Here is an 18,935-nt window from a genome sequence, read left to right as displayed (position 1 = left end):
AGATTAAGAGAGTTAACAGAGAACTTTGGATAGGTTGGTAGGTGAGGAGATATTTTGATTTTTATCTATTCTCAATATTCTTGGACAAAGGGATTTATTTTTTGAGTTATTAGGGACTAAAACAAAAGGATGTTCCTGGTATATTTTTACTGTGTTTGGACACAAGAATTTCTTTGATTTCACCTGCAAATTTTATTAAATGTAAAAGTCAGGTTTGCCTTTTGAAAATACTTGAAATTATTGACCTAGTCCATCGTTTGTTATTTTTGAGTTTCTGTGCATTTCAAATCAAAGTATTTTGGTGCCGCATCCAAAAAGAGACTCTTTAGAAGATTGCTTACTTGGGAAGTTTTTCAAGGTCTGGTTTAATAAACTCTCTTTAAAGTTTAACTGAATCCTTTTGCAGCAACTGGAGCTTCTACTACTGTATATGCAGTTGAAGCTAATGGAGACCCTAGTGGTGACTTTAACACTGAAAAGGATGAAGGTGAAGTCCAGTACCTCATCAAGTGGAAGGGTTGGTCGTATATCCACAGCACGTGGGAGAGTGAAGAATCCTTACAGCAGCAGAAAGTGAAGGGCCTAAAAAAACTAGAGAACTTCAAGAAGAAAGAGGATGAAATCAAACAATGGTACATTTTCCATCATGGATTTAAAAAAAATATATTTGCAGCCTGAGAGAAGGGAAGATTTTAAAATAACGCATGCAGAACACGGCTATCTAGGATCTCAGATTCTGTTTTGATCATCTGAACATGGAGCTATTTGCAATTCTATGTTTATAAAATTGTGACCTGAAGACATTATATAGTTTTATATACAGCCTCCAAGTTTTTGGAGTTTAATAGTACGAACTGGGCTAAGTGAGCGTTTTTCACCCATTAGGTCTTTAATCCTCACAATAAAGCTATGAGATTGTACTGCCACGACCCGTGTTGTACCGTGGGAAAAGTGAGGCACAGAGTTTGCTAGTGAACAACTCTGCAGGTAGAGCCAGGATTTGAATTCTGGCGGCCCGAATCCGGAGCCCATGGTCTTAAATCTTAAGCACTTTGTTATTTGCGTAGTTATGCTTAGATGTGAGGAGTTGGTATCCTAGAACTCTGTGGGCCATGATACACTTAAAAGAAATCTTGGTTTTACACAACTTCCAAAAATGATATGAAGGAAACAACCAGAGAACATCTACAACCATTGTGTTTTTAGTTTATTTGCAGCTTTGAGTGTGTTAGATGGCATATGGGAAATATGTGGAGCTACAGGACACATAAACCTAGATTGAGTTATAAGACGTATCAAGTCTGCCCTGAAGACCTACCTCTCAGGTTGTTTTGTGTTAGGGTTAGGAACAGATGGGCTCTAACTCCCATGTACTGCTATGCAAAATCACGTATTTACTCATAAAATATGTATGCTTATGATTGGGGTACGAGGTCCCTAGGTGGCACAGACAGTTTGCCCTTGACTGCTAACTTAAAGTACCCAGTGGTATTGGGGAAGAAAAGGCCTGCCAATCAGCTTCCATTAAATTTACGGACAAGAAAGCCGTACGGAGCAGATCTACCCTGTAACACATGGAGTTGCCATGAGTTGGAACTGACTTGATGGCAGCTATCAACAAGAAGTTAGGGGCAGGTTATAAAGCAATTAGAAATTTAAAAATTCTTCAGAAGAATAGCAATAATCTAATTTCAAGTTGATGCTATTTTGCTTTTAAAAGTTTTTGGAACTAAGAATAACTGGTTTTCCAAAAAAGCCACATTAAATCAATTTTACAACCCATATACATATGAGAAAAGGGATGTTTTGTTTTTAAACCTGGACGACAACTTCATTATCCTAATTTGTTTAGATATCTGAGTTTGTCACACAACATTGTTATTTTTAGGTTTCTTTATGGATAGGTCACATTAGAGGGGTGAACAGCTGGTGTGACCTGCTGTGATTCTAAGTTTTTCATTGTTTCCTGAAAGTGAATGTTGCCTGGAAAATCCCTGACCCACTTACTAGTTAGTGAAAGACTATTAAAGGGACAGGAGGAAGAAAAAATAAATCTCATTTACTACCTTTGACTTTCACCTTGATATATGTGTATGGATCCCCTGAATCTAATTAGTATGTAATTTTTCTCTCTGTCTGCTCTCAAGGTTAGAGAAAGTTTCTCCTGAAGATGTAGAATATTTCAACTGCCAACAAGAGCTGGCCTCAGAGTTGAACAAACAGTATCAGATAGTAGAAAGAATAATAGGTAAGTACAGGGAAACTTATTTTAGCAGTATTGGAGCCAAGGAATAATGGCTCTTGCTTTTGGGAGTAATGTAAATAAGTGTGTTTTGTAGGCTTACTTCTTGAGAATAGACACATGGCCTAGATGTATTTTGAAGGAAAAGCCAGCAAGATTTGCTGGTAAGTTTGGATAAGGGGGATGAGAGGAAGAGGCGTCAAGGATGCTGCTTAGGTTTTCCGTTGACTGAAATGGACAGATTAAAGGAGAGGCTGATTCTGAAGTGGCAATCAGGAACTCAGTTTGATATTTGTAAGTTCAATATACTACTTAGTCATCTAAGTGGAGAATATTGTGGAGTGGTAGCACATGTGAGCCTGGAGTTCAGAACTCTTGGTCTGGGACTGGAGGTTTAAATTGATAATTATCCATATATAGGTGGTATTTCAAGCCAGAGATTTCATGACATCACTAGACATAGAGTATGCATGGTATGAAAGGAAGTCTGAGGGCATTCCAGGTTTCGGAAGTCAGAAAGAGGAGGAGAAATCAGCAAAGGAGACTGAGAAGGAGCAGCCAGTGAGAGAGGAGGAGGAGAGCCAAGAGAGAAGTGTACTGGAAGCCAAGCATTTGCATGGCTCGAGAAGGAAGAAGCTGTATAGTCAATGCCATGAGGACTGAGACTACCCTTGAGTTTGGCAGTAGGCGTGGCACAGGTGAGGTAGATTCATGGCCTGGTGGATGCAGGCCTGATTGGGGTGGGTGCAGGAGGGAATGAGAGGGAGTCGATAGAGACAGTGGCAAGAAACAACTCTTCTGAGGAGTTACATTGTAAAGGAGACCAGAAATGGATTTGTAGCTAGAGAGGGATGTTAAAGGCAGTTTTTTATTTTTTCAAGATGTGAGATAGTAGAGCGTACTTGCATGCTGGGTGGCTGTGATCTGGTATTTTTAGTCATAAGACTGAAAGTCTGACTTTTTTTTGTGGTTATGTTAATAGCATCTTTCTGTCTTACTTTGCTTTTCTATAGCTGTGAAGACAAGCAAATCTACATTGGGTCAAACAGACTTCCCAGGTAAGCGAGAGATCCTGTTTATAAATGTTGTTTAGCATTTAAGAGCAGTTTATTTTTTGCCAAGTATTTACAGTTTTACCACATGGTATTTCATTGGTTTTACATGAAACAGAATGTCTCTCCCCTCCTTTAACCAAGGGTTCCTGATGTGTGCATTTTTCTGTGTGAAATAGCTCACAGTCGGAAGCCTGCACCTTCAAATGAACCTGAGTATCTGTGCAAATGGATGGGACTGCCATACTCAGAGTGTAGCTGGGAAGATGAAGCCCTGATTGGGAAGAAATTCCAGAGCTGCATCGACAGTTTCCACAGCAGGAACAACTCAAAAACCATCCCAACAAGAGAATGCAAGGTGTGGGGATTGCTGCCTCTTGGTTTTTCAGGGGAAAGATGTACTGATATAAAGGGTGGGTCATGTCAGTATCGGGAAGAGAAGATAGCACATTCTGAAGTGAAAGAAGATGACTCAACCTCAACATGAAAGAAAAATAATTAAAGGAAAGGGAGAGGATGAGGTGTATCACAGCTTTGCTGACTTCTTTAATCTGAAAATTTACAGAATTAGAAGTAGAGACATTGTGGCGAATACGTGAGAGGATTTAAGCACCATAAAACAGAAGGAATGGGAAAGGGGGCTGTTGTTGAATTCTAAGTTAGAAACTGCACATAAAGACTCTTTTATTTGCTAGAGTGATCGCACAAATCCCTACCCTTCTCTGGAATTTATCCCATCTGTAAAGTGGTGTGCTAGGGTCCTCAGAGTGAATGAAAGTACATATCAGATGTGGGCTCTGTCTTTGAGAAGTTGACATTCTAGTTAGGGGCACCAGACCGTCTGTGGGAAACAGTGTGTGACTGGGGGTCAGAATACCTGATAAGAAAAGTGCAGAGGTAGGAGTCGCTGAGCTCCGGTGGCCACTGAAGCCTTGAACTGGCCCTGACCCTTGAAGAATGGATTGGTGCTGGACAGACAAGAGGGGGTCCAGGGTATTGCCCTCCCGTGAAAGCTGTCAAGAAGATGTTCTTATAGTACAGAAGTACTCCCAGACTCCATGATTGGAAAGGGAGGTGATGTTGGTGAGTCCATTTAGGTCAAAATGTTGTATGTCTTGAATATCATGAAAGGTATTTAGACTTTATCATCTGCGTATTGGGGTGTCTACACTACTGGGCAGAGCAGCTGGATGAAACCAGTATTTTATTTAGAAAGCTTCATCTAATGGTGGTGTGGAGGTGCCTGGAGTAAGCAATTATAAAAGCTAGAGGGCCCAGCCGGTAAAGATGTCATAAACGTCCATGAATGAAGATTTAGTGCAAGGACCAGGGAAGTAGCAGTGGGATGGACGGATTCAGTGGGAGAACCGTTATGGAGAAGATCTGGCAGGAGTGGACAGCTGGATTTTGGAGGGTGAGAGTGAGAAATCAGACACCGTCCGCAGCTAGCTGGACTCAAGGAGAGCGGAGACCATCAAAAGACCAGCCTTTTCAGATACACCTCAGAATGATACTTCTCATAGTAGGTTCCGTAGGGTGCTAATCTCTATAGAAATGTTCCTTAAAAAAGGATTCTGGGGCCAAATAACTTTGGGAGGCATCCTGAATAAATTTTTCCTGTAAATTCACGGTATATACAAGCGTGTATATCATCTAACGACTTAGAGAAGTCATGAAGAAAGAAATTTATGTAACTTGTTAATCTACTGTTGTCCAAACTGATTTGGCTGCACAATCCACATTCGTTTTTGTTGTCGTGTGCCACTGAGTTGATTCTGCCTCATAGTGATGCAGTAGGACAGAGTGGAACTGTCTGGTAGGTTTCCTAGGCTGTAATCTTTACAGCAGCAGATTGCCAGGTCTTTTCTTCTGTTAAGCGTCTGGGGGGTTCAAACCACCAACCTCTTGGTTAGCAGCTGTTTGCCTAACCATTGTGCCACTGGGATTCTTCAAACCTTTGGAGATGAAAACAGCATCCTTTTCTATGAAAACCAAACTGACACAGTTGGAGGTTCAAAGTAGGTAGGCTGCTTTTGAGATTTTACAAGTCCCGTTTAACCCCTGACAGACTTCCCCAGAGGCATTGTTTGTACTGTATAGAGTAAGAACAAAGATAATCCTGCCCAGAAATCACTGGCATACAGAGCCCTGGTGGTGTAGTGGTTAAGCATTTGTCTGCTAACCAGTAGGGTGGCAATTCATATCCACCAGCTGCTCCTTGGAAACCCTATGCAGCAGTTCCACTCTGACGTATAGGGTTGCCGTGAGTCAGAAACGACCCGATGGCAATGGGTTTGGTTTTTGGGTTCACTGCCGTACGGTACAGATGATGTGTAAAAATAAGTGCCGTTGGATCATGTTTGCAAACTTCTTTCAGGAAAGGAGCAGATTAACTAAAAAATATTTTATTTCAGGACTAAATCTGGCTCTGGGATATAGACCATGATGCAGAGGGTGGAGGTGGTGGTGTGGAGGGGTTAGTGATTCAGATGTGAAATTTCAATTTTCTTTGGTGTAGAGCACATAAACTGTGGGCTGACATTTTAGTGTAGGAGCAGGTAGAAAATTTTGTTCAGATTTGGCTTCATGTTAATTGTTGTTTCTCAGGCCCTGAAGCAGAGGCCACGATTCGTGGCTTTAAAGAAACAGCCGACCTATTTAGGAGGCGAGAACCTGGAGCTCCGAGATTACCAGCTAGAAGGTCTCAACTGGCTTGCTCATTCCTGGTGCAAGTAGGTGGAAAAAGATGCTTGACATTTTCTTTACTGTTTCTGCATTCTTTTCACATGCAAAAAATTTCTACCATGTATTACAGAAATTAAAAACAAATCGTGATTGAGAAAAGTCTCTTCTGGGATTTTTATGCACGTATAACGTGCTATTTTAATTTGAAGTAAAGAGTGCTTTATTAATTAGTTAATTTTAGGGTAATTTGTCATAGCTAGAAGAAACATGCGTTATATTGTTACTTTTGAGTGTAATAGCAAGTTAATTTGCCCAGATTTCGGTGTGAAAGTAGTTACCACCAAAGAAGGAAAGAAGAATTTTTTTCTTTTCCTTTATAGGCCAGGGAAGCCTTTAACTAACCTTCCTGTAGTAGTGTTATAGAATAGAGTGGGATTTTTCTTCCACCTGGGGTTCCTGTCCAGGCTATCCCTTTTAGAGGAAGGTTGAACCTGTGAAAAGTGTCCTCACTTTTAGTGATGAGACCACTGTGATCTTGGAGGGAAAAAAGAGAGAGAGATGAGACAGTGATAGGATTTGACTTTTCAAGGTACTTTTGAGTAGTAATCATATTTCATTTACCAAATTCAACTGCAAATTCAAGTAGTCCTTAACTACGACTATATGCTAGAGACTCATCTAGGCCCTGAGAATTTGACCATGAACCAAGATGGACATGATTTTCCTATCCTCGTATAAGAAATACCCTCCATACTACAAATTCCTTTGTCCCCGTGAGTAGTATTAGTTTTGTCAGTGCTTTATAGTAAAGCAAAAATCCTTATTTCGGAAATAAACTACAGCCCGAAAAATAAAAACCTGTGAGCTATTTTCTCAGTGCAAAAAAGACAGTTTCTAATGACACATCCATTTGACTGTTTCCCAAGTGAGCTACCTAATAGTTTGTCCTGTGAAATCCAGTGTAACATTCTATCATGAAAACCAGAATTCTTGAAAAGCTTCTGTTCGTGTGACTGAGAGCATGAATCTGATACAAGTGTGCTAAATTGTTTGAGAACTGTTTTTCTTTCAGAGGATAGTGTGACTTAACCTTCCTAAAGGAGAGTTATCAAGCCAAATGGAACTTAAAAAATTGTATAACTTTACCCTCTCATTTTACATTTGAGGGCCCCTTGAAGCAAAGGTGGCATGTACCCTGTCCAGGGTTACACTGTGTTTCGTGTAGAGTCCTTGACCAGAATTTTTTACTTTAAATGGCCAACTCACAGTCAACTGACGGGGGCCCTAAGCAGTTGTTATGCCCTGGTCACAGGACAATGACGTTAAGCAACGTGCTCTTTTGGTCAGGCTTTGGAAAAATGGCAAATCTATTTAAAACTATTTTAATCTGTGTACGTTGGCAGTAGCGACTTGCTGGGGGGTGGGAAATACTGGAGAACGTTAACCCTGCCTCTTCCCCAGTGCTGTGGAAAGGTGAGAAATGGTAGGGAAATTAATCAAAGGAGTCCACTGTATCTGAACACAGTTAGGTGTTCCTGAGATGTATGAAGCCATGGCCTCGTCACACTTCCTCCCACTGATGTTCTTCTTTATTCTTTTCTGTGCTCTTCCCTCTAACTAGATACTCTGTGGAACATGGATCCATTTTTAAAATTTTCTTCTTTCTTGGTGAATTAAATGTCTTATTTTTTGAATCACTTACATTGTTACATTGCCTTTAACTTGTGTCTTTTAGTTCTCTCTGGTTCAGTGATGCTACATGTATAAACATGTACATGCCACGTATATCTGTGTAAGCCTTCAGTGGCCTGGTTTTCCAGACTCGTTGAATTACATGTTTGCAGTCTTAGGTCATTACACTCATACATGTTGTCTTAGCCATCTGGTGCTGCTATAACAAATACCGCAAGTGGATGGCTTTAACAAAGAGAAATTTATTTCCTCACAATAAAGTTGGCTAAAAGTCCAAACTCAGGACGTCAGCTCCAGGGGAAGTCTTTCTCTCTCTGTTGGCCTTCTCATCAATCTTTCCCTGGACTAGGAGCTTCTCTGCGCAGGGAACCCCGGGTCCCAAGGACGTGCTCTGCTTCCGGCACTGCTTTCTTGGCGGTATGAGGTCCCCTGGTCTCTCTGCTCACTTTTATCTTTTATATCTCAAGGGATTGCCGCAAGACACAATCCAGTGTTGTAGATTGAGTCCTGCCTCACTAACACAACTGCTACCCATACTCCCTCGTTAATGTCGTAGAGGCAGGATTTACAACATACAGGAAAATCACACAATACCTGGAATCACGGCCCCGCCAGATTGATACACACATTTTTTGGGGGGACATAATTCAATCCATTATATATGTATCCCTGAATTCCTGTCAGGTGGACTATTTTGTTGCCCGACCATACTTTCCTAACTCCGGCCATTTCCTCATATTTTTTTCTTGCATCCACGTAGTCTTTTCCTCCTAATACCTTGTTGAAATCCAGCCCATCTCCTAGATCAGTGTTTCTCAAAATGTAGTCCAAGGACCACCTGTATCAGGTTCTTCATATGTGCTTCTTAAAAATACAGATTCCTGAGCCAGATACTCTGATTAAGTAGGTCGAGGCTGGGGCCCAGAAATCTCATGTACTCCGTCTACCACCATTTTAGACTGTAGTGCTGTAGGGTTGCCCTGAGCTGGAATTGACGGAACAGCAGTGGGTTTAGTTTTTTTTGGTTTGGCGTTTAAAACAAGCCTTATGTAGGTTTAGAGAGTAGTGTATAAAGCATGAAACAGCCCAGTGGCTTGCAGTAGAGTGGGGTTGGTAATTAATTCAAACAAAGGCTTGAGACTGTGAGGCTGTAGGGTTCACCAGCAGTGGGATTAGCCAGTCTGCCTGTGCTTTTTACACTGATGGAACCCAACGTCTTGTGCTTGTATACAGCAACAGAACCAAATCTGCATTCTCTGATCTAAGGGATTGACGTAAAAAGCCTATTGCAAGGTGAGGAACATAGTCTGTGTTGATTATGCTCAGATCGTTTGATTCTCTGTTATTCATAGCCCCAACTTTCTTCCTCGTGTAGCTTCCTACGGGTATTCGAGGATGAGCAGAAGTATAGTTGAGGCTCACAACTGATGCCTTGCTTGGCTGACATTGTAAGGCATTGGTGTCATTGCTACTTGTGCACTTCCTGTTTTTTTGGTGAACTGATGATTTTTCTGTCTTTATTGCTTTCTTTCTGCAGAAGTAACAGTGTAATCCTTGCTGATGAAATGGGCCTGGGAAAGACCATCCAGACCATATCATTCCTCTCCTACCTGTTCCACCAGCACCAGCTGTATGGCCCCTTTCTTATCGTCGTCCCTTTATCCACCCTCACCTCGTGGCAGAGGGAGTTTGAAGTCTGGGCACCAGAGATTAACGTAGTGGTTTACATAGGTGACCTGATGAGCAGAAACACGGTGCGTAAACAAGAGTTGGGATAGAATATATATTGTAAAGGTATTTTGGAAATTGACCTAAAGCTCTTACAGTCTTTAGTAAAACTACTATTCTGACGTACTGCCATGTCTCAGATATTTGGAAATGTATATATTATAAAAATACAGTGCAGATGTTCTTTTAAAACCTTCGCTTACTACTTAAAGAAAAGCAACAGTACCAGTTGAGTGGAAATCTCACTTAGCTGGATTGCGGTAGTATGTTTTCCTTCTGTTTGTCTTACATACTCAAGACCACGTTGTAAAGGCTTATAAGATGGAGTTAATACCTCGTGGAACACTAACATTATTTTTGCTACTTGAGCAGAGAGAGGTTATTGAAAATAATCAAGTTCTTAGAATTTATTTCTCAATTTCTTAAAACAGTGAGGATTCTTAACTTGAAGGAATAAAAGTAAAAGGAAATTAGCCATTTCACAGCTGCAGAAATGAGAATTACTTGTCTGCTGTCAAACTTATCTTGGACATCATGAATTTTGAACACAAGGGCTTCAGTTTATCTTTGCTTAACACATATTTTCTTGATAGCGACTTACTTCTTTAGCCCCTACTGTATGTCAGGCCCTGTGCTGAGTGCTTTATGTATATTACCTATAGGCCTCATAATAGTAAATGGTATTCTTTCCAACTGACTGATAAAGAAGTTGACCCAGTGAGTCTGACACTTGTCCCCAGGCCAGCTAGAAGGTGGCAGAGCAGAACACAGACTGGAACACAGGTCTTTTGGTACAGGAGCTTTGCACTTTTCCCGCTGTATGTTAGAGTAGATCATTTCAGGGGGATTGCATTTAATAAGAGCGAGCCCTCTGGAATCCTTAAACATTTGAGCTATATGTTAAATGATCCTATGTTTTTATGCTAACTCAAATTTATTTATGAAAAATATATTTATTAAAATTATCTAACTTAAATCCTGGCAGATTTCACTGCCTAATTTTGAGTTTCTAAGCATAGTCGTTGCTAGCTTTGTGAATTCATTTGATAACCGTTAAAAACAAAAACAAAAAACAAACCGTAATAAAATCCCTAGATTATACAAAATGGCTTCAAGGACTGCTTCCAAAAGTGAAGACAACGGAAGTGAACCGTGTAAAACTGCAGAGTCAGGGATGTTTTCTTTGCAGTCCCTAACACTGTTTTCCTTCCCACTTGGTGGTGGTAACCTGCAGGCATTCATTGTCCTGGTCTTTAGTTCCTAACTTGACAACCAAATGGAAAGAGCTTTGTCATGAGCCATTTGTGCACACCGGTGCTAGGTTTTCCTGCCGCATGACTGTGTTAATTTTTGCATTCCTTTACATTGACTTTTTTTTCATTCATATTAAATAAAAACCTTCGTCCTAGAAGCTTCCCCTTCCTTTTTCTTGGGGAAACACCTCTCTGGGGTTAATGGAATTTCTGACTGAGCCAGGCTTGTAATTTGTTTTACTTATTAATGTAACTATTATCCTACCTAAAAAGTAATCAAGTTACATTTCCATAAGAAAATTCTCTTCTGGGAGATCTTTAAATTAGTCCAGGTCACCAGAGTTTAATTGCTGAAATGTGTCGCAGGGCCAGATTATTTGAATTCTGGCAATAAGGTGGTTGCTGCTTAGTGATCCGACTTTTGAGTCTTAACTTTTACTACCGTGTTCTTGGGTTACTTGGGTCAATTTAGAATGTATAAGATATTCATTAAATTCTAATCAGATTTATTTTTTGTTTGGCGTGTTTCGGTAGCATCTATCAGTAGACTTGGTGGTGATAAAGAAAGGTAAAAGTAGAAATTGTATCTTAATTACTGTTTTTTTCTTATAGATACGGGAGTATGAATGGATTCATTCCCAAACCAAAAGGCTGAGGTTCAACGCTCTTATAACAACCTACGAAATTCTCCTAAAAGATAAGGTGTGTAATTGGTGGCTAAAAGGCCAAATATTGTACAGTGTGACTTGTCCACATGATAGTGTCTGTACCATGTTGTTTTTCTTCCTTTATCTAAAAAAACAAACGAACAAGCAAAAAAAAAATCCATCAAGAATATTGAGGTGATAAATTAAAAACGGAACCTTATAGTTGAAGGGGACCTTAAGTCACCTAATCCAATGACAGGATGGAAGGGTATTCAGGCCACTAACTTATGTGATATTTTAGCCAGTCACTGAAAACTAGGGCATTTCCCATCATATCATTAAGGTACAGAACAGATGATGCGAATGGCCTCTGTGAGGAAGAAAGAGAAATGATACTATTGAAGTTTCTCCTTTCTGCAGTTACTGAGAAATGTATGTGGTAGGTAGAGCTAATTGCTGATAAAAAGTGCCAACAAGTTGAGTTTGGTGGCTCTTGGTGTTTCTATGCTGCAGGGTGGGGGAACAGGCAGTATATAAGAATAGTAAGAGAGTAGGCTGGAGAAGAATCTTAATTAAGGGGAGAATACGAAATGTGTTTTTTCTTTTTTTGCCCAGCATGCCAATTTTTTTTGTTCTTGCTTTGGGGCATGCAGCAATACGTGGTACAGGAGACACACCTATACCTTTTAGGTGATGCTGTGCTCTTTTGGGTAGACACCACTCCAACAGCTAGCAGAATAAACAGAAGAGTCCTAACGTACTTTAAGTCAGTGAAGAAGAAATGTGTCTGTGTATACCTTTGCGATGGTATTTGTACAGAGATAATTAACACTTAAAAGCGCTTTTGGGTTCCCTTCTGACCTGGTGGCTCGTTCTGTTTTGTTTTTACTTTAGACTGTGCTGGGCAGTATTAACTGGGCCTTTCTGGGAGTGGATGAAGCCCATCGGTTGAAGAATGATGACTCTTTATTGTATAAAACTCTGATTGATTTCAAGTCCAACCATAGGCTCCTGATTACGGGGACCCCTCTTCAGAATTCCCTCAAAGAGCTCTGGTCCTTGCTGCACTTTATTATGCCGGAGAAGTAAGCTCCTTCCTGTGTATTTCCAAAAGATGCTAGAATGTCTGAAATGCCAATGCTTTTTAACTTTCTTGCTAGACCTTAGGGCAAACAGATGGCATGGTTTGGGGGAAAGCAAAGCATTAAATTGAGGCAGGAATAAAAGAAGTGAAGTGTTCCGTAGTAAATGATAGGCGGTGCAGAAGCCAGCTCATTAAGGAGGGAAGCATATTGTTGACCAAAAGTTGGAATCCGTTAATGTATTTGGGAAATAATTTTTAAATAGGAAATAAGCAGACCTTCTCACTATTGTTATAAGGTAATCAGGATAATTGAAACGAAGTATACAAGGTACACAATTTGACAAACGTTGAAAAAAATCTTAACTCCGAATCAGTGATTACAAAAGCACCAGCTTTAGGTCTTATTCTTACTTTTAACTTATTAAAGAACTGCAGAATGTTGTTCTTTTTTGTTTGAAAAGATTTTTATGGTAGACATGATATACACATTTTTTTTTTTTTTTAAATTTATTGTACTTTAGATGAAGGTTTACAGAACAAATTAGTTTCTTATCAAACAGTACACACATTGTTGTATGACATTGGTTAACAACCCCAGGACATGTCGACACTCTCCCTTCTCAACCTTGGTTTCCCCATTACCAGCTTTCCTGTTCCCTCCTGCCTTCCAGTCCCTGCCCCAGGCCTGGTGTGCCCCTTTAGTCTTGTTTTGTTCCATGGGCCAGTTCAATCTTTGGCCGAAGGGTGAACCTCAGGAGTGACCTCATTACTGAGCCGAAAGGGTATCCAGGGTCCATGTTCTTAGGATTTCTCCAGTCTCTTGTCAGGGCAGCAACTCTGGTCTTTCTTTTTGAGTTAGAATTGTGTTCTATATTTTTCTCTGGCTCTGTCCAGGATCCTCTATTGTGATCCCTGTCCGATCTGTCAGTGGTGGTAGCTGGGCACCCTGTAATTGTACTGGACTCAGCCTGGCAGAGACTGCGGTAGATGTGGCCCATTAGTCCTTTGGACTAATATTTCCCTTGTATCTTTAGTTTTCTTCGTTCTTCCTTGCTCCTGAAGGGGTGAGACCAGTGAAGTGTTCTAGATGGCGTCTCACAGGCTTTTAAGACCCCAGACACTACTCAACCAAAGTAGAATGTAGAACGTTTTCTTTGTAAACTATGGTATGCCAGTTGAGCTAGATGTTCCTGAGATCATGGTCCCCACAGACCTCAGCCCAGCAGTTCAGTCCCTGAGGGGCTTTGGATGAAGACACTATATTCACTTTGTGAGATCCAAGTAACACATCCTATGGAAGCAGCTCTTCAAAGTGAATGCTGTTATTGGATAGCAATCTGGATATCCTCTTCAGCACCCTGGTAGTCAGCCTAGAGGAGGGTCCCACCTCACCTCTGTCTTTAACTTGCTGATGTCCCTGATCTGTGAAGATATGGGACCCAGTGACTAGATTGGTCTGTTGTTGTTGTGTGCCATCGAGTTGGTTTGGACTCATGGTGACCCCATATGACAGAGTAGAATTGCCCCTAGGGTTTCCCAGGCTGTAGTCTCTATGGAAGCAGATCACCAGGTCTTTTCTCTGGCAGAACTGCTGGGTGTGTTCGAAGTGCTGACCTTTTGGTTAGCAGCTGAGCGCTTCTAGAGATTGACAAATATGCTAATTCCCAGAAGAATATTGGGGGATTGTATTTTTTTTTTTATTGCTACCCACATTTCTTAAACTTAAAATCATTCATTGGTATTCCATGATACTTAGAATAAAGCTTTAATTTGTTACCCTGATTTGGAAGACCCTACTCAGTTTACCCCTTGACGGTGTTCTGCGTCATCTCGTTCATTCCTCTCCATCACTTGTGCTTCAGTCATCCTGGCATCTTCCTGTTCCTTGACACGCCAGGACATTGGTGTTCTTTGTGTCGGGAATGCTTTCTCCTTATCGTCACACGGCTAGCTGCTGCTTAGTATGCTTCCCTCACCTTTTCTGACCACCTCCTTTTAAGAGATTTTCTCAGACTACTAATCTGAAGTATCCCATTAGACAGGCTCTTCTTCCTTTACTTTCTGTCTAGCACCTATTCATTTATTTCCTCGTCTCCTGTCATTAAGCTATACATTCAAAAATAGCAGGAAACTTGTTTTCATCTCTGGATCCACATTGCCTAGAAAGAAAAGTACTTGGCACACAGTAGACAATGTCACTAAAGTCTCTTGAATCGACAGATAATGCTTCATAACCAATTATTGTTGTTTTTTAATTCAGAAAACATTTGAGTAGCTTTGTGCTGCACACTGGATACCCTAATGAAAAACATAAAAATGGCTCCTTCCCCCGTAGATTGTTAACTTTTTTTAAAAAATAGTTTTATAGAGATAATTTACATATCATAAAATGCACCATCGAAGTGTACAGTTGGATACTTTTTAGTATTGTAGAGAGTTGTGCAACCATTTCCATAATCCAGTTTTAGAATTTTTCCCTCACCCCAAAAAGTTCCCCATTACCTATTTGCAGTTCATCTCTGCTTCTGTCTCCAGCCCCAGGCAACCACTAATTAGCTTCCTGTTTTAAAGATACACCTTTTCTAGAAATTTCTTACAAATGGAGTCATCTTATGTAGTCTTTTGTGCCTCTGGCTTTTTAAACTTAGCATGTTTTTGGGTTTCATCCATGTCATAGGGTGTCAGTAGTTGTTCTGTTTTACTGTGGAGAACTGCAAGAATATTTCATTGTATGGCTATGCGATCACCAGTTGATGGGTATTTGAATTGCTTCAGTGAATAAGGCTGCTGTGTATATTGGCATACAAGTCTGTGTGTGGATATATGTTTTCATTTCTCTTGATGAGATACTTAGTGAGCTGTTCGGAAAGTTTATATTTCACTTTTTGAGAAACTACCAAGCTGGTAGTTTGGAAAACCAGGCTTTTTCCAAAGTGGCTGTACCATTTTACGTTTCTGCCAAAAATGATTTTTAAGGCTCTAGTTTCTCTGTATACCCACCAACACTTAGGATTTGTTAGCCTTTTTATTTATTCTGTATATCTTTGGTGAAATGTCTGTTCAGATCTGTTGCTTTATTTTTTACTTGGATTGTTTGTCTTATTATTGAATTGAAAAGAGTTTTTTTCAAAGTCTTTAAAAATATTCTGGATACAAGTGCTTTATAAGTATATGATTTGTAAATATTTTGTCCTAATCTGTGGCTTGTCTTCATTTTCTTTATGTTCTTCTGAAGAGCAAAGCTTTCATATTTTGATGAAGTATAATTTATCAATTTTTTTTTTTTTTTAATGGATTGTGCTTCAGGTGCCATTCCTGAGACATCATTGTCTAACCTGAGGTCACGAGGAAACTTTCTTCTAGAAGTTTTATAGTTTTAGCGCTTGCGTGTAAGTCTTTGTTCCAGTTTGAGTTAGTTTTTGTTCCTAGTGTGAGGTGAGGGTCTAAGTTTATCTCTTGCAGGGGTATTCTGGAAACGGTTGCAGCACCATTTATTGAAAAGATTAGTCTTTCTCCATTGAATTACCTTGGCACCTTTATCGAAAATCGCTTGAGACCATAAATGTGAAGATCTGTTTCTTGACTTGGAATTCTGTTCCACTGCTGTATATTTCTGTCCTTAGGCCAATACTACACCGTCTTGATTAGTGTAGTTTTATACTATGTTTTAAAATGGGGAAGTATAATTTCCAGTTTTGTTGTTTTCCAAAATTGTTTTGGTTATTCTAGATCTTTGCATTTTCGTGTACATTTTAGGATCAGTTTATTAATTTGTACCAAAAAAACTTGTGGAAGTTTTGATAGGGGTTGTGTCGAACTTGTATTTCAACTTAGGAAGAGTTGCCATTTTAAGGATAATGAGCCTTCTAATCCATGGTAATGGAAATTTTTCTCTATTTAGATCTTCTGTAGTTTTTTGGGGGTAGGCATGGAAATACAGTAAGACATAAACTCATTCAGCAGTTTTTACATGTACAGTTCAGTGACATGGGCATGTTATGGCACCGTTCTTGCTTTCTCTTTCCAGATTATTTCACCACCATTACTTTAGACTTCCTGCCGTCTAAACTTCCTCTGTGCTTTACTAAATCCTCTATAATGTTTCTCCTTAATATATAGTAGTTTTCAGTATACAAAGTCTTGCACTTCCTTTATTAAATTTACTACTAATTTTAGTATTTTTGGTTACATTATGAGTGGAATTGTTGATCTGATTTTCAGATTATACTAGAATATAGAACTACATTTGAGTTTTGTACGCTGATTTTGTATCTTGTGAACTTGTTAACTTATTTATTAACTTCCTGAAACCCAAGTGCTATGGCTGCTAACCAAGTGGTTGGTAGGTGATCCTTGGAAACTCTATGGGGCAGTTCTACTCTGCCCTGTAGGGTCTCTATGACTCAGAATTGACTCAACGGCAGTGGGTTGATGGGCGGTGCTTCTTTTTTATGTTCCTTAGGTGTTTTCTACATATAGGATGATGTCTTCTGTAAATAAAGGTGATTTTACTTGTTTTTGAATGTGAATCCTTTTTGTGCCTTATTGTACTGGCTGTAACCTCCAGTATAATGTTAAGTAGGAGCCCTGGTGGTGCAGTGGTTAAAGCACTCAGATGCTAGCCAGAAGGTCTTAGTGGTTTGAACCCATCAGCTGCTCCACAGGAGAAAGATGTGGCAGTCTTATGTAAAGATACATAGTCTTGGAAACCCTATGAGGCAATTCTATGCTGTCCTATAGGGTCCCTATGAGTCGGAACCGATGGCAGTGGATTTGCTTTTTTTGGTTTATGATGTTAAATAGAATTGGCTGGAGCAGTCATCCTTGACTTGTTTCCTGTCTTCGTTAGGGAAACCAGTCTTTCAGCATTAAGTAGAATGTTAACTTACAGATATCTTGTAGATGCTCTTTATCAGGTTGAGAAAGTTCTTTTCTATTCCTAGTTCTTGGGAGCTTTTATTATGAATGGGTATTAGATCTGTCAAATGCTTTTTTTCTTTTTTTGTTGAGATAATCATGTGTTTTTTGTCCTTTATTCTACTGATAATGGCATTTTACATTAATCGCTTTTGGATGCTAAACCAAACGTAAACTCCTGGGATAAGTCTGATTTGGTCATGAAGTTCAATGTTGCTGAATTTGGTTGGCTAATATTTTGTTAAAGATTTTTACATTTGTGTTTTTGATGGATATCGATCTGACTTTTGTTCTTCCTTTTTGGTAATATCTTTGTCTGGCCTTGGTATCAGTATCATAGAATGAATTGGAAAGTATTTCCTCATTTATTTTCTGAGCAAAGTATTTGTGTAAGATCAGTATTATTTCTCCTTTACATGTAGTATATACCATGTGGGCTTTGGCTTTTCTTTGTAGGGAAATTTTAAATGACTAATTTGATTTCTTTCTTCTTCACTCAGTTTTGTTCATTTATATCTTTCTAGAAGTTTGTGCGTTTCATCTAAGCTGCCTAATTTACGGGCGGAAAATTATTCGTTACATTCTCTCGTAATCCTTTTAAGTTTTATAGGATGGATAGAGATCAAAAATCATTTTCGATTTTGATAATTTGTGTCTTGCCTCTTTGTCTTGACCATCGGTCTAGCTGCAGGTTTGTCCATTTTTTTTTGTTTTCAAAGAACCAACTTTTGACTCCATTGGTTTTTCTTACTTTTTTTGTTTTTTATTTCATTTATTTTTGCTTTCATCTTGTTTCCTTCCTTTACTTTTAATTTAATAGGTTCTTTTTTTTTTTTTCAGTTATTGTTTTCTTCAGGTAGAAGCATTGATTATTGATCTGAGACCCTTTCTTTTTCTAGTATAGATGTTTAAAGGTATAAATTTCTATCTATGCACTGCTTTACCTGCGTAAGTGTTGATAATGCTGTGTTTTTGCTTTCATACATTCTTATATATTTTCTAATTTCTTCTGTGATTTTTGTTTTGATTATGTATAGTTTTTTAGAAGTGTGTTGTTTAATTTCCAAATACTTGGAAATTTCCCAAATGATTTCTAATATAACTGTGTCTTAGTTTGAAAACATGCTTTGAATGAATTTATTGTGACTTGTTATATCTAGTGTGTCGTCTGTCTTGAAGAATGTTCCATGTACACTTGAAAAGAATGTGTATTCTGCTGCTGTAGTTTAGTTTTCAGTAAATCTCCACTAAGTCAGCATGGTTGATTAAAAAAATTAAAAAAAAAAAAAATTTTTTTTTTTTTTTTAAATAAGATAGTGTTGTTCAAATAGTGTATATCCTTGCTGACTTTCTATCTAGCCGTTCTGTCAGTTACTGAGAGTGAGGTATTTTAATTTATAATTACAGTTGTTGAATGGTTTACTTCTCTTTTCAGTTTTGTCGGTTTTTGCTTCATGAATTTGGGGGTCCTGATGTTAGTGCATATACATTTGTAATTGCTGTATTTTCCTGATGTATTGATCCTTTTTATCATTACGAAGTGCCCCCTTTTACCTCCAGTAATATTTCTTGTTCTTTAAGGCTATTTTGTGTGATATTACTATAGCTGTTAACTCTCTTCTGGTTACTGGTTGC

At 39.1% G+C, this 18,935-nt stretch overlaps 1 protein-coding gene across 8 annotated transcripts in view; it reads left to right on the top strand.

Annotated features, from left to right (window-relative positions):
* CHD2 (chromodomain helicase DNA binding protein 2) overlaps positions 1-18,935 on the top strand; it is a 152,607-nt gene that overhangs the window by 54,574 nt on the left and 79,098 nt on the right. For all 8 annotated transcript variants that reach the window (XM_064267079.1, XM_064267080.1, XM_064267076.1 and 5 more), the window contains 8 exons: positions 407-632; positions 2,148-2,248; positions 3,256-3,300; positions 3,474-3,652; positions 5,902-6,026; positions 9,209-9,425; positions 11,265-11,354; positions 12,194-12,384. In XM_064267079.1, the coding sequence (XP_064123149.1) occupies positions 407-632; positions 2,148-2,248; positions 3,256-3,300; positions 3,474-3,652; positions 5,902-6,026; positions 9,209-9,425; positions 11,265-11,354; positions 12,194-12,384 (1,174 nt within the window). The remainder of the gene's footprint in view (positions 1-406; positions 633-2,147; positions 2,249-3,255; positions 3,301-3,473; positions 3,653-5,901; positions 6,027-9,208; positions 9,426-11,264; positions 11,355-12,193; positions 12,385-18,935) is intronic.

Source organism: Loxodonta africana, chromosome 13, assembly GCF_030014295.1.
Source record: "Loxodonta africana isolate mLoxAfr1 chromosome 13, mLoxAfr1.hap2, whole genome shotgun sequence".
Classification (NCBI taxonomy): Eukaryota; Metazoa; Chordata; class Mammalia; order Proboscidea; family Elephantidae; genus Loxodonta; species Loxodonta africana.
Note: the sequence above shows the minus strand (reverse complement) of the source record. Positions and strands in the feature narration are given on the sequence as shown.